This window comes from Mirounga angustirostris, unplaced genomic scaffold (assembly GCF_029215605.1).
Source record: "Mirounga angustirostris isolate CCGP_5_RB_7025 unplaced genomic scaffold, mMirAng1.0.hap1 SCAF_12, whole genome shotgun sequence".
NCBI classification, from domain to species: Eukaryota; Metazoa; Chordata; class Mammalia; order Carnivora; family Phocidae; genus Mirounga; species Mirounga angustirostris.
Window position 1 is genome coordinate 32111043 of NW_026991720.1, and position 16127 is coordinate 32127169.

Here is a 16127-nt window from a genome sequence, read left to right on the forward strand (position 1 = left end):
TAATGATATGCTTATTGTAAAAAACGTACCACTCTGGTGTGGAATGTTGATAGTGGGGAAGGCTGTGTATATGAGGGTGCAAGGAGTTTATTGGGACTCTGTACCTTCTGCTCAATTTTGCTGTGAACTAAAAACTGCCCTATAATATAAGGTATATTAATTTAAAAAAAAATTAGAATTAGAATAGAGCATGCTCTGAGACTGCCCTCTTAGGGTCATGTGTGAAAACAAACCTCTCCAAATAAGGAAAGACAGGGTTGGAAGACTTAGTAGGGGTCTACTTTCTATCTACCACACCCTGGCCCCTGCATCTTACATGAAGAAACTCTGCAAGGAAGAAAGGGGGACCAAAGAAGCCTCATCAACTAAACGCACCGATTTAAACAAAGAAAAACCACTCAGGTTTTAGAAATACTATTTCCCTTGATGAGATTTGCTCATCAAGAGCTATCAGATAGCTACCAGTTTCAAATAAATAAATGGACCCTTGCAGAATATACATCCTTTTTGTTCTATTAGCCTCAACTTTCAAACAAAAATAACCTCAAAAGTGTCCTAAGTCGTGAAAGTGGGGAACACAAAAAGATATTTGTATACCTCTGTTCATAAAAGCGTTATTCAACATAATCAAAAGGTGGAAGTATCCTAAGTTGACAAATGAATAAACACAATGTGGTATATACATACAATGGAATATTCAGCTTTAGGAAGTAAGGAAGCTCTGACATAATGCTGCAAGATGATGAACTGTGAAGACATAAGTGAAATAAGCCAGTTGCAAAAGAACAAATACTCTATGATTCCACTCACACGAGGTACTTAGAGTTGTCACATTCATAGAGACAAAAGGTGGAGTGGAGCAAGATTGCCTGGGGACCAGGAGGAGGGAAGAATAGAAGTTTTTGTCGAAGGGCTTCAGAGTTTCAGTTTTGCAAGATGGAAAAAGTTCTGTGGAGGGACGATGATGGTGACTGTACCACAATGGGAATGTATGTAAGGCCACTGAATGGTACAGTCAAAAATGGTAAATTTTAGGTTATGTATATTTTACAGGTTTTAAAAAGAAATCATTTTTTAAGAGCATCTTAATTCATGTGGGATTCTCAAGAAGCTGGATTTAATGAAATGATTCATGTTTTGTGTCCATGATCCTTAGAGACTCAAGTAAGAGATCAATGAGACATGATTAATGAACACATCTGAAGACAGCTAAGTTTCACACAAATATATGGATTTTATTGGCACATGATATTTTCTTACAGTAATAAATAGAATGCAATCTTAACAGTTAGTTTGGAGTTGGGAAGGCAGCGTGTCCTTGATAGGAGCGGTCAGATTCTGTGGTACCATTTTCTAAGAGGGAGCCTGTGTGCTGGCAGGGAATCATACAGATGTGCAAATCTTTGTGAGCCCCGATGCTTCTCTCTACACCATCAAGGTAATTCATAACCTCTGGTCAACAGCCCCGCAATTTTTTTCCTTCAGTTTTAACATATCATAAAAAGTTAGTGCCATAAAAAGCCAACATTTCAAATATAAAATTCTTTTAATACAAATATAATTCATAATATAATCATCTTAAAATACAGCCATTTATGAGTTTGAAATATTAAAATAAATATTTCCTAGAGAAAGTTTTATTTGCATCACCAACTTAAAAAAAAAGAAGTATATAAAACGAACTGATTGACTCTTCCCTGTGTCTCCCATTATCTGTCCCACCCAGTCTACACAGTAGGAAATGCCTAGAGCAAGCCTGAAACTACACAACCTTACCCTCTATATACCTACATCTTTGGATTTCATGTACATCTACCATCAGCGCCCACAGCCTATCTGCTTACATACTCTTTTCCCAGAGCTTCTGGGGGCAAGAAGGATTTCCTGTGCCAATTCGCGTTAAAGCATTTTTTTCTAGCCATCCTTCCATTCAAAGGTCTTAAGAGCCTGTTACTTTCTGGAAGCTGGGGAAAGTCATGTCAACTTCGGCATCAAGGGAATTATCCTGTCCCCCACATGGGACTGTAACAGCCCTCTTTCTGGGTAAGGGATGTATTCTAACTGTCTGAATTATTTGGATTTCTGGTAAAGCAGTGAGTGGTATTAACAGGGATTTCCCCGATCAGGAAGTTCTCTCTCCTGATACCCAGATGTTATGCGGTATATATTTGGATGAGCTGACTTGTGATTCTTGCAGTATCCTAATTGTGCTTTGAAACAGAACAGTCTGAACACAGAAGAGATGACAGAGTTGTGTTTCTAAATATCTTGGGGAGAGTAGAGAAAAAGGGATATAAACTTACAGAAATCACTAAAGTTTCCAATTATCTTTACTTGATCATATCTCTAAGTAGTATGATTACAGTTCTCCTCCAATACTACAAATTAGCAAGTCTCACTAAACAGTAAGTTGAAAATTACGCCGGCTGACGTGGATGGCCACCTTTCCAACTGCCACCAAGAGGAAAAGGTTTTCAGGAAGATCTGGCTTGCAAACACAAGGTGGTACATCTTTGAGGATCTGAAGTACCTTTCACACAATTTGACCACTGCCAGGAAGCCTCTTATCCAGACCCGATCTGAGCGTCCTTAATTCCTCTTATCAAAATTTTTCCTTTTAAAAATAAACATTACTCATCCTTGTTTTCTGGAGCAGAAACCGTGTTCTCCTCCAATTTCACAAGCGACCATCCTGTGCCAATATTTGGAGTGCTCTCTAAAGCCTTGTTTCTTGCACCTCTTCTTCCGTCTCCTCCTTCAGAGCAGCGATTTTGGACTGAGACTTGTGCCGGCTCGAGTTCCGATGCGGGAAGACTCTCAGCCGGTCCGAGGGGCTGATGGCCTGCCGCAAGACGCTCTTCTCGCTCAGCAGCTTCTGGATGGAATCGTACTGCCACACCTTGTTCTCCTCTATGACCTAGGGAAGTGGCCGTTAGTGAGGTCTCGGACAGAAGGCAGGGCGGACCAGAGCCAGGACAGAAGTGGCAGAGGCTCAGAGGAAGAAAAAAAGCCAAAAAGAAAACAGGCGTCCACAGGCTGGCACCGTGAACAGTGAGGTATCTCACTGCAATGGGGAGTCCTCTTGCTTTATGGAGCTTCTCCATTTGTGAAAGTAGCTATAACTTTCTACTTAGCAGCTCGAAGAGTTTTGTTTGTTTGTTTTTTAATTGGTATAGCACTGAGCAATGTGCTTCTTCAGAGAACTTTAAAGGAACTAACATTGCTTGGTAAGCCAGAATGATCTTTGATACATCCCCATATACAACCTTAAAAATGAATAAATCCACAGCATGATAAAAGAGTTGAGCCTCTTCAACAGGGGGCTTGAAGCTTAACAATTCCAAATGGGTGAGGATGTGCCTGAGTTTAATATGCCTCCCTCACATGTTCAAGTGGAGCAAACCTGAGGCCAGACGATAGAAGGGCTTTACCCAATCTCCTGAACCTGGCCACAGCAGGGCAAGAGGCTGTGGGCTGGCCCCCTAACTTGTCTCTCGGAGCTTACTGGTAATAACAATCCTTCGGTAGGAAAAGTATTTACCTCCAGGAGCCTCACAAACCTTAACAGAAATGACGTGCTACATCACCCTCAGAACTTCCTTGTGATTAAACCCGAGGGAATTTGCAAACATCACTTGAAAGAATCTGTGACACTTGAAAGCACAATAAGAAGGTGGATGGGAGAGGCACTTACCCGAGCTCCAAACAATGACTAGAAGAAAGAAATGAGTCTCTCAAACTATTGCATTAAAACCACACATCGGGTTGCAAGACAATGCAGGCCTGTCCTGGACCCCATCCAAGGGAGACTTAGTGATTAAAAAGCATCAGGACTTAGACTTTATTATGACTTGATCCCCAAATAAAGAATTCAAATGTACAGATGTTTCAGTCTATTAATGTAACTTAAAATATGCTGCTATTTTAGATTTGCTGGATTCCAACCTCACCTCAGAGCTCAAATTAGTGCAGCTCTTTTGAGTAAAGCTGGACAGCTGTGTGACACTTACTTTAAGGAAGAACTTGTACATTGTTGTGTTGTGATTTGCAGGAACTCCCATATAAGATATGGTTAACAAGAAGTAAAGGAGAATGAGATCTTAAGCAAATTATAAGCTCACCAAAAATCGCTGACATTCCAACAGAGCTTCTATCCTGTGTTCAGAGAGTATTACTGTGCAATCTGCAAATGCTTGTTTTAGGGTTCTTCGAATGATTTGGTATGTTCTAGAAAAGAAAGAAAATACCACATGTAACAACACAGAATGTCAATAATCTGCCTTTACCTTTGATGACATACCTATTGTCCTATCGATTTAGTTCTTTAAATTACTTACCTTTTTTTAAATACTTTTACTGACATAGTGCTGATATAGAGACGGCCACAATCGGCTTTTCAACCACGGGGAAGATTCTAAGTTTTCATAAACAAACAGGACAGATATTTTGAAGAAAATTTCACAAGTGAGTACATTTTATTATCATGTGGAGTCACGAGTGGTTCTTTTGTGCTATAAAAATTTCTTATCATATAAACAACACAGAAAGGAAAATCATAAGAATCAGATTATGCCTATGTTACTAAATATTTCCTCATGTGTTGACAAGGGGATGAGTTTGTAAGAAATTCCAAAATTACACTCAGAAGAGAACACAGGGCTCTTATACTAGGAAATAAGCACTTGTGCTCATGTCAAGCAGTGACTTTTCCACTGGGCAATCATTTCATATCCTGGGGGGGAGGGGTGGCCTCCACTTGCAGACATGACCACCTAATGGGAATTTGTGTCAATATGAAGTAGGCATCAAAGATTCTGCTCCCATCATGTTACTAAGTAGCAGGAATTCTGAAACTCACACTGGATCCAAATGAGCACTGGGTTCATCAAGCAGCAAGATCTTTGCCTTACTGAGAACAGATCTGGCCAAGCACATCAACTGTTTGTGGCCGTGGCTTAGGACGTAACCGCCATCCACCAGGACGAAATCGAGCTTCCCAGGAAACTGCTCTATCACAGATCTGAGTCCAACCTGCAGAAAAGAAAGAGGGAAAACACTGTGCTTAGAAAGGAAATTTAGATACCACAAGGTTAAAGACACTTGAGAGGTTGAAAGTTTAGATCTCGTATCAACAACCTACCACTCCTGCTATTTGGTTTTGATTCAACAAAAGTCTACATATAATCTTGGCAGCTCTAAAGGATAAGCCTATGACTTGTTTCAGCTCTGTACTTCATTCAGGAAATTTTCAGTGAGTGTTTATTCTGTGCCAGATGTTCCACATAGGGATCGAAGAAATGGTAAATGGCACATGGCCCCTGCAAGGCTCAGGATTTATAAAGACATACACAAATAATTACAATCGAATATGCTAGAAAAGATAGTATGTATATAATGCAGTTATCTGCTATATTACAACAGATTCTTTTATTCTACCTTCCATTCCCTACTCGGTCACAATACAGCATGAAAGGTAACAGAAAATAATCAATTGGGGAGCTTCCTCAATTCATAAAAACCTTTTTTAAAAAGAAATTGATGAAACTATGAAGTAAAAGAAAAGTTAAAATAGTGGTGCATAACTAGGAGATTTAAAGGTGCTTAGATCTTGAGATGGAATATGAGAGTTGTGTTAGGGCCAATGGCTTATTGTTTTAAGCTAGGTAGGAAATAAGATGAAAATGTGAACAAGATATAGAAACAAATTCCTTCAAAATAAGACAAAAATGATTTAAGCCTTGGCTCTTATCACTTATTCAGGTAAGTGTACATTAATACTTCTTTTTTGCCAAATATTCCTGAGTGTTTGAGGGCCAACAAGATACATGGATGATTGTCCCTACTCTCGGAGAACCTGGGATTTAGTACTGAGAAGGAAGATATAATACTAATTGTAATACAGGCAGAATGGGATAATGGCTTTAGGAAAGACTCCTGAGTTCAGTGATGAATTCACAGATGGCCCATATCACCATGTTTGATCAGCAAATACTGTGTGTCCATGAAAGGTACTGTGGTGATACTTCTTTTCTTGACTGGGCTCTCATTAAAGCAATCTCACTTTGTGAGAACTCATTAATTTTGAAGAGTTTCTGAGATGGTAGGGAATGTAAACATATTAATTAGACAAGGGGGTTTACTCTGATGTATCCTGGAAGACTCAAATGTAAAACTACTTTCAGATCCAAGGATCTGAGAATGTGAATAAAGACACTGGGTAGGAGTCAGAGGACCTGTGTTCTTTCTTTCCATCTTCATCTTTTTGCTTTTTCTTGGTCTCAGCCTGTGAACCTGCGACAGTCTCTGCCATCACTTACCTCTGGGTTCTCCTTTAGCTATTATTCCATATCCTCCCCCTTTGTAGAAATCTCAAAAAAAATTAGCGTGCATCTGTTGTCTCTACTGCCTCACAACAGAGAACATTTTTTCCTTCTTGAACATCTATTCCTTGGCTTATGAGAAGCCATACTCTATGACCACTTATTATCATGTATGGGCACCTCTCCCTCTTCCTGTCCCTTGAATATTGGTCTTCCTCACCCCTAACTCTCCAAACTCTCCTTCTGAGAACTCATTCATTCTCAGGGTATCGATGACCACTAATAAGCTAATGCTTTTTCAAATCTTTATCTCTAGCTCCGGCCATATTCCAAATATTTCTTAAATTCTTCTCCTGGCTAGCCCCATCGCGGCGACTATCATTATCCCTTAAGCTTCACACTGTGAATCCCAAGTGGTCCATCTGTCAATTGACCACACAAACACCGCAGGGATCCTTCTAAAATACATATTTGACCATTTCATTTCTCTGTTTAAAATCTCTTCCTGACAGAATAAAAACCGAGCTCTCTCACGTAACATAAAAGGCATCCAGAATCGAGTCCCCTCCATCCTTGCTTCCAGCAGCACCAAACAGCTTATAGTTCCCTACACACCGTGACATACCCTTCTGAATACCCCTGATCATCCTCTAGGGCAGCCAGGCACATAGCCATGGTAGGATCTGTGTAAGTTTCCCCTGTTAGACTGCTTCCTGAGGGTAAAAACATATGCTCTTTAGCTCTATGTCCCTTGTGCCAATACTGAGAGCGCTGTCAGCCTTAACAGTCATTCATTTGTTCAACAAGTATGTACTGAGCCCCTGGAATGCTGGCCAAAAAAAAAAAACACCCAAACATGGGTTTTGATGAATGCAAAAATGAATCCAAACTGAAGAATGACAACTGATAAGTGAACAAGTGCTGATTTTGTTCTGCCAATATAGAGTGCCATCTAAGACAGGCCACGTCCCATCTGTGTGCTTCCTTGTTCTCATCTTTAAGACTCTTTAAAATCCCTTAAAAATAGAAGTATAAAATTAGAAGTTCCTTAACACTGATAAGGATTTTTTTAATTTTATTTTATTAGGTTATGTTAATCACCATCCATTACATCATTAGTTTTTGATGTAGTGTTCCATGAGTCATTGTTTATGTATAACACCCAGTGCCCCATTCAGTACATGCCCTCTTTTTTTTTTTTTTTTTAATTTTAAGTCAAATTAACTATCAGGAAAAGTACAGATTAGATGGATGTTAACAAGGCTTATCGCAGTGATCGTTTCACATTGTATACAATTATCAAATCATTATGTTGTACACTTGAAACTAATACAGTGTTATATGTCAATTATACTTCAATTAAAAAGTACTGGTTAAAGACTGGAGTTCTGGAGTCCAACAGAAGTGGCTTCGCATCTGCACTGCTCCACTCATTTGCAGGTGGTATCAGGTCTAAGTTTCGTTTATCTCACTTGAAAAAAATGGGGAAAATAATAGTATGGACTTCAAAGGACTGTACCACAGATTAAGTGAGATAATTTCTGGAAAGAGGTTGCCACACAGTGCAGGTACAGAGAACAGCATGAGAAAAAGCCTCTGGGGGTCAGAGAGCACATGCTAAGTATCTAATCCATCCTAACTACTAGTACAACTTGGGAAATCCCAAGGGCAGGGGCCTGGTCCTGAAACACTACCTGGTATGACAAGATTTGTAAGATTTTTGCCTTCAGAAGTTGCCTTGGAAGGTACATTAGCAGGAAGTACTGCGACATTATTAATTTATATCATACCTCTAACAACAGGTTGAGATATCGGTGGAAATGTGGTGGCATGTACAGTATTCTCCCTCGAGATCCGCACCAATCATATCATCATTTCCCAAGCCCTCTTACTGTATTATATTTTGTGTGTGTGTGTTTTCCCAAATGAACCTATTTCTTAAGTAAATAAGTAAGTACCTAAATACTTATCACTGCCAATATTTGGAGAACAAAATTATAAAAAATAAATGACAGTGAGACAGACCAATCCAGGGTCTATTTGGCAACATTCCTAACTCACTGTTTTACTCACTATCAAGTATAGTAAAAAAAAAATTTTTAATCACATTTACTAGAGAAAGATCAACATGAATTAGTAAAACTTTAAGCTTTGAAGTAAGTGAACATTTGACAAATTTATCAATTACCTATTTTTCACTGGATATTGTGGTAGGTTTTGGAGAGAAAATAGGAAGCAAGACAGACTAATAATTGTTTTTGAAAAGATACAAAGTTATTACCATAACTCTAGGTGTAACCAACTTTATGTGCTGGTAAGAATGGCTTAAATTAGCCGAAAGATTATTTGAATGTAAATGACTGCTCATCATGCATTCTTTAATAGGCTCTTAATGAGGGTTTATTAAATTCTAGGTACTATGGCAGACCTGGGGATTCAAAGATGAATCACACTAGGCCCTGCCTTGAAGAAATTCATGGTCCAGGTGAGGAGAAAAATAGTAAGTGAGAAATTACTGTTCAAAGTGCTGTGAGAAAAAAAAAATTAAAAAGGTAATTGCCATAGAGATAATCTAATTTAGTAATTTAGTAGTAGAATTCTTTGTATGTTAATATATACACATTAATATATCCATATATATTCCTGATACAATGTTAATGACATATATCACAAATTATTTTTCAGTAGATTTAAAGTAAATATACATTTTAGCTTATCTCTGTCCAAGCGAAGGTAAATTAAAATTTACTAGAATCCAAACATTTCTAATTAGTTTTATTCCAACTTGGCCTGAAAAATAAATAAAAGCATCCACAGTTTGTGGATATAAAAAACTTTACAAGAAACGAATTTGCCAGCTTAATGCAGTTGAGCTGATAAATCCTGTATTTGCAAGGAAAAAATTCTGTTTTGTGACACATCAAACTAAAAAAAGGTACTACGGTCTGTAAGAGACCAGACATTTTCTTCAAAATGTTGACTCTGCTATTGCCACACTCTGGAATGTCATTGTGGAGCAAGAGTTTGCTCTTGTGACAAGAAAACATGGGGGAAAAAAAAACAGAAGTGAATTATGGTTGGACGGAATAGTCCATTAGCCGGCAGTTATAAAAATAGACACTCTCAACTCCTCTAGGCCCTCCTTTTGTTGCTTGGCAGGTTTTCCAGGGCAGATTTTCAGCTTAAGAGGCCATTGTGTCTCCTATTCAGCTTGCTCTTTAAAACAACTTACCTGACTATCAATGTGTTAGGAAGAGAACTATGTTATAAGTTACCGAAAAAGCCAACAACTGCCAAAAAAGCCTTCATTCTAAAACCAAGAGATGTTGGGGCGCCTGGGTGGCTCAGATGGTTAAGCGTCTGCCTTCAGCTCAGGTCATGATCCCAGGGTCCTGGGATCGAGCCCCGCGTCAGACTCCCTGCTCAGCAGGGAGCCTGCTTCTCCCTCTCCCTCGGCCTCTCTCCCTGCTCATGCTTTCTCTCTCTCTCTCTGTATCTCTGTGTCTCAAAGGAATAAATAAAATCTTAAAAAAAAATAAAAATAAAAATAAAAAACCAAGAGATGCGCTGCTTAGAGCACACACAACGAAGACAGTAGTAAGAGCCGGTGAACCCGAAGTCCAAGGAGGGAGCTGCTCAAGCCTCCGCAAGCCCCTGAGATGTCTCGAGGCTCAGTGTCCTCATTGCCAATGGCAGCACCTGCTGTGTGTCAGCCATGGGGTTATCTTCATGCTATAGCATACGCGAATCGCTTGTTTATTCATTTCAACAAAGGAATCAAATCATTCATTTAAAAAAAATGAATTAAGCCATTTATGTGTTCATTCAACCAACCAATATTTACTGACCACCATCCACATCCCAACACTACTGTAAGCACTGGAAATACTGCAGCAGATGGGACAGTATCCCTGCCCTCAAGGAACTTACAATCCGATGGGGAACATGAACAAGTTAAGAGGTGAGTCTATCCCGTGTGAAGAAGGCCACGGAAGGGCTGAGGGTACAGGGCACAACAAGGAGGGGCTCCTCCTCAGGACTAGAGCATCAGGGCAGGTTGCCGGAAGAAGAGATATATAAGAAGAGACCTGACTGATGAGGAGGAGAGGGAGGGAAGGGCTGGCAGGGTTTCCCAGGTATAGAGAACAGCATGAGAAAAAGCCTCTGGGGGTCAGAGAGCACATGGTGCTGTAGAGGAACTGGATCACGGTAAGCAGGGGGAGGCTGGAGCATGAGTTTAGAGAGGCAAGCAAAGGTCAAACCATGAAGGACCTTGGAAGCCACTGTAAGCAGGGTGGACTTCATTTAAAGGATGACAAAGAACCCTAGGAAGGGAGAATCAAGTGATCAGACAGGGTTAAGAAAGATCACCAGAGCTACAAAGAGCAGACTGAACTGGAGGAAGCCAATGAGAGGGAAACCAGCTAGAAGCCTATTTAAAACATCCACATGAGAGTTGGTAGCGGTACCAGATGGGGATGGAAACATTCTAGATATGTGCAGGAGATGGCATTAACAGGACCTGACAGGCGGAGAGAGGTGAAGAAATCGGGAGTCAAGAATAAGTCCCAGGTCTTGGTTTTGGGCACCTAGAAGGTGCTGATGCCATTTGCTGGAATTAGGTACACAGGACAGCTGTGTGCATTGGGGCAGAGAACGTGACTGTGGAAACAAGGTGCTCGTCCATGCTGAGATGTCAGGGAGGGAGGTGACAGGCAGATTTGGGAGTCACAGCATCGTGGTATTAGTTAGAGCCAAGAGGTGGTGTGAAATTTCCCAGGAAGAAGTAAAATAGGACTTATTATAAGGGCAAACACCAACATTTAAGAGATGGCTAGGTGAAGATCAGATGGAAATAGGATCAGAATAGCTAACAGTCACTTGAGACCTATTATTTGCCAGGCACTGTGCTTGCCCATTATATGTGTAAGTCTGAAAAGTTACAACAACCCTACCAATTTATTGAGCCAAAATGTTAGGGGGTCTATTTTTTTTTTCCTCTTGGGATTCAGTCTCTTGAAATTCTCTTTGGTCTACACAGATGATAAAGGCAGTGCTCCTGGGGAGAAGCTATCTGGCTCTGAGTCATTTGGAGATGGGAAAATTAGACCATCTCGGTCCAAGGTCTCAAATAGAAACCCGCTTCCCCTCCTTTGGACTTGCTTTAAATTCATCCACAGAATGATGAGGCTCAGCATGCCAAGATGAAGGTATGGCCTAGGGCACAAAGGGAAAGGAAGCTATTTATGTTAGCTTTGTTTCTGAGTCTTAGAAGTAGGAACTAGGCACAAGCCTCATGGCTTCACAAAATCTAGTCCAGATCAGCAAGAATAAGGTTTCACACTGGTGTATGGGGCCAAATGCAAGGGACGAATAAAGTGTTTCTTGGCCTGGTGTTGTCATCATGTGTACTCCTGATTTTCATTTGATGGAAAGCGTAATTAAGAAGGAGGCGCTGCTGAGATAAGATTCAGGTGTTTGGCTAACCTGTTGTTACTCAGTTCATTTCCCTGTATTGACACAAGTCATACCAAGGTCACAGAAAGGATTAGATAAGATGCCATGTGTCCTGGTTTGCCCCAGACACTACTGGTTTATGCCTTTCATCCCAGTATCCTGTGCAGTTTAGAAACTGACACATCCCACAGTGTTCCTGTTTGGATAAATTATACGAACCACCACGTGGACAAAAGCCCAGGACTTGTAACTTTTAAAACAATGATTTTCTGCTTCTCTGCTCTTCTGGACTGTTGCTTATTTGTATGCTATATTTGGGCCTCCTCAACAGAAAGTTTTCATTACTACTCAAAACACATGACATGAATGTAATAAGGACAGCATCATTTGGTTTATGAAGAGCAAAGTATTTTTTAAAATCAGCAAAAAAGAGCTAAATATGAGTTGATCAAATGAAAATCTAGACAGGTAAAATTTATGCATTATGTTGATATTTAAAACTTTAACCATGCCTTCTAAAATTTTAGATTATTTTTATGATCCTGATTCCTGTAAATTTTATTGTGACTTGGCAATAGTTGCAGATTTTATAAAGTCTAATATCTCCTTCCCCAGTTTCTGTCCCACCACATTGTGTTCCTATAGCTCATTCTCTGCAGTCACATCAAAGATCTTCAAATGCACTACTTGCAATTTAGTTAATGTTTTCTTTAAAATCCCTGTTTGTTGGGTAATAAGGAAACTTTGATAATAAAAATAGTTAATCTAAGTGTATTTTATGAGGGGCATATTAAGGTTGGGCACTTAGTGGGTAAGTGTTTAACACTCACAAGCCCGTCAAAGCTCCTGGCAAGATCCAGTCCGAAGGGAGGCACAAAAGGGAAGAACGTTTGGGATAAACAGAATTGGGCTACAATAAAGACCAAAACTATGGGAAATAGTGAAATAAAGTTGTTCTCTAAGAAGACCTTTGAATCTCAATGTTCTTAGGTTCCATAATTATAGTCTGCCATCAACCAGGGCTTTGGATGTAAGCCTCAAATTTAATGAAATAGAACAGTTTATGTTCCCTTTTTCTTTCTTATAATGCCTCTATGTCCAAAAACGATTGGTTTACAGCCAGGGTATTCTGTTAAGGAAACCAAGAATTTCACTCCCCGCACTCTAAATTCTTCCATATGATGCCTTCAACTACAATCACCTATTGGGTAAATACAGGGTATTACTTAAGAATTTTGATTCCATTTTAATCCATATATTTCTAATATGGCCCTACTGACCTCAAGGGATGGTGCACACCACAACTAGGTCATGTGACTTTTTGCCTAGAAAGGCTCATAGCCACATCCCCTGAAAGTAAGTGACTCCTGGTGACTTCCAGAGAAGACTGCGGCCATTTGCAGGTGTGCTAGAAGGATCGTCATTTCTAAACTCATGCTTCCTAGAGAAGTATATCATGTTATGCCAAGGCCTCTCCTAGTGCTGGGAATGCTTCAGAACCAGACAGTGGGTGGATGAGAAGGTGTGGAGAGACGATCTTTAGAATCACAAATAATCCTGGTGCCCTGTAAGGTGCCTGGGTCTCTCCCAGCTTGTGTCTCACTGATGTACTCTGGAAAGGAAGAAGGCTAACACAGTGCTACTCTCTGGGGCCTAAGAGTTGGAGGCTCACCACGGAGGAAGAGGGAGGCCTAGTCCAAAGTACTGGGGGCTCCAGGTGTGTTAGTGTTCTCTAAAGTTATACACGTACGTACAGGGATAAAGGTAAGAGTGTAAAACTATCTCAGCTATGACAACCACTCCTGTGCGCATCTGAGCTACTTCTTTCAAAATTATTTCAGTAGGCATCCTTACCTCATCTGCAACTTTCCATATTTCTTGATCATTCCACTGTCCATAGGGATCCAAGTTTTTTCTAAATGTTCCAGAGAATATAAATACTTTCTAGAGCAATAAAGAAAAGAGGAAAGTATGAATAACCTAAACATCTTTGCATGTTTCCTTATTTTACTGCAAAATACTTGAAGCAGAAAAAATACTTTAATAACAAATGTCCATGTACTTACCATCTAGTTTTCTTAAATTTTATTTTATTTTATTTTATTTTTAAAGATTTATTTATTTACTTGAAAGAGAGAGAGCAGGGAGGAGGGGCAGAGGGAGAGGGAAAGTCTTAAGCAAACTCCACGCTGAGCACAGAGCCCAACGTGGGGCTCAATCTCAGGACCCTGAGACCATGACCTGAGCCAAAACCAAGAGTCAGATGGTTAACTAACTGTGCCACCTAGGCACCCCTGGTTTTCTTAAATTTTAAGATTTTATCATAGTTGCTTTGTGTCTTCTTTAAAGAAATAAACATTACAGCTACATTAGAAGCCCCTAGTGAACACTTATCTCATCCCAATGTCCTTAGGATAAGGAAACAGATCATTGTAAATTGTGGGAAATTAAAATTTTGTTTTATACCTAGCACTTTTCCTTATTAAGAGCAAATATAATAGAAAATTGAACAGTTAAAAAATTATGTTTATGAGTTATAATTAACACGTTAGAACAAATTCCTATTTTGTTCACATAGTTTCCTTGGATTCCTTTGATAAGTCTAGCTTCCTAAAGGATTTTGAGATTGTTTGAATGTATAGACATTTTATTTAAACACACATGTTCGTCTGGTCTATAAACCAAGGCACACCTCGACTTGTACAACCAGGAGAAAGCCACAACTTAGAAATCAGTGAAAAAGTGGAAATCAAATATTTGTCTAAGTGAATGCATGTACCAGATGAGATGGATCCTGCTGAGCTGACAAAATGACCATCTAATACCCCGCAAGGAGAAATGCACAACTATCACCCTGAGACACTCTCCTTGCCATATCACTGTCTACTCAGGTCTGCCCGTACAGCTAAAAAAATGTTTTAGAAGAAAATCACTGTCTCAGAAGTGCTGATATCACAATACTAATACTCAGTCCTCTCTCTGAGCATATGGGTGAACTGAAAAATACTTTTGATGTTAACACTCAGAATAATATTTTCTTCGCCTTTTTCCTTTTGCCTTTGATTAATATCCAGTAAAGAGAATTGAGAACTACACTTTTTGAAGTCTTAGTTTTCACAAATTGCCTTACACTGAGGGAGAAAGCTCAGTGTCCATCTGATCCGTTAGAAACTGCACAAGACAGGTGGGTGTCTGTGCCTCTTGGGCAGAACACGAGTATCCTCACCATGGCAGTCAAGTTCAAAGAGGGTCACATTAAAGACCTCATTCCCCAGGGCACAGTTTATGGCTTAAAGAACAATGTTGTACCAAATATGTCAGCATCCATCTGGAGAGGGCAACAAGACTTATGCTGGTAGGTCTTAACCTGCATCAAAATCATCTTCCTGGGGTGCCTGGGTAGCTCAGTTGGTTAAGTGTCTGACTCGAGTGTCTGACTCTTGATTTCGGCTCAGGTCATGATCTCAGGTCATGAGACTGAGCCCGGCCTTGGCCTTGGCTCCGTGCTGAGCATGGAGCCTTCTTAAGATTCTCTCTCTCCCTCTCCCTCTGCCCCCCCCCCCCCCCCCGCCCCTGCTTGTGCTCCCGTGCTTCCTCTCTCTTAAAAAAAAAAAACATCTTCCTTAGGGGCACTTACATTGCTTTATAATATAAGGGATGAATATATGACTCATGAGACGATGGATTATTTGTGCATCTTCCTCCAAGCTTCCCAGGAAATGAAAGTAATGTCCAAATAAGCTAAAGAGAGCAGACAAAGAGCACTATCGGGGAATTCTGATAAATGAAGAATCAAATACGAAGTGGCCCTGAAAACTTGAGTCAATTCATTATTTAAGCAATTGGGTTTATTTAGTACCTAAAGTTCAAAGGCTTACCAAGGGAATTTTGCTCTTTACTGTTTTTTACATTTTTTTAAAAAGTATTGTGATTCTTTATATAAAAGGTTTCCTGCATTACTGAGAAAGACAGGAAATAACCACTGTGAGGGTTTACCAAATATCAGACCATGCGTGACACGCTTTGGAGAAATTATCTCCGCTGGGAACCAAGCAGATGGAACACAGAGCTTCGTTTTACAACAGATTTGCCGTATGCCAGGTAAGGCTCTTGACATGCATTATCTCTTTTCATCTTTCCATCAGCCTAACAAAATAAATCCTATCACGGCCCACGAAGAAATCGCAGCTGGGAGAACTTCAGTGACTTTTCCAACATCACTTAGCTAGTAGATTGTAGAGCTAGAATTCAAACCCAAGGGTGTTTGTTTCCAAATGTGTGCTCTTTACCACCCCAGCAAAATGTCTCAAGTCCTAGGCAAACCAGTTTTTATTCCTGATCTGGGGCTCA

General features: G+C 40.0%; 1 protein-coding gene across 1 annotated transcript in view; it reads right to left on the bottom strand.

Annotated features, from left to right (window-relative positions):
• Nucleotides 1-1206: 1206 nt before the first annotated feature.
• The window catches only part of CFTR (CF transmembrane conductance regulator), a 165274-nt gene continuing 150353 nt past the window's right edge, over nt 1207-16127 (bottom strand). The window contains exons 24-27 of the mRNA XM_064575631.1: nt 13632-13721; nt 4859-5031; nt 4122-4227; nt 1207-2917 (exon numbers count right to left, since the gene is read on the bottom strand). Of these exons, the coding sequence (XP_064431701.1) occupies nt 2717-2917; nt 4122-4227; nt 4859-5031; nt 13632-13721 (570 nt within the window). The 3' untranslated portion in view covers nt 1207-2716. The remainder of the gene's footprint in view (nt 2918-4121; nt 4228-4858; nt 5032-13631; nt 13722-16127) is intronic.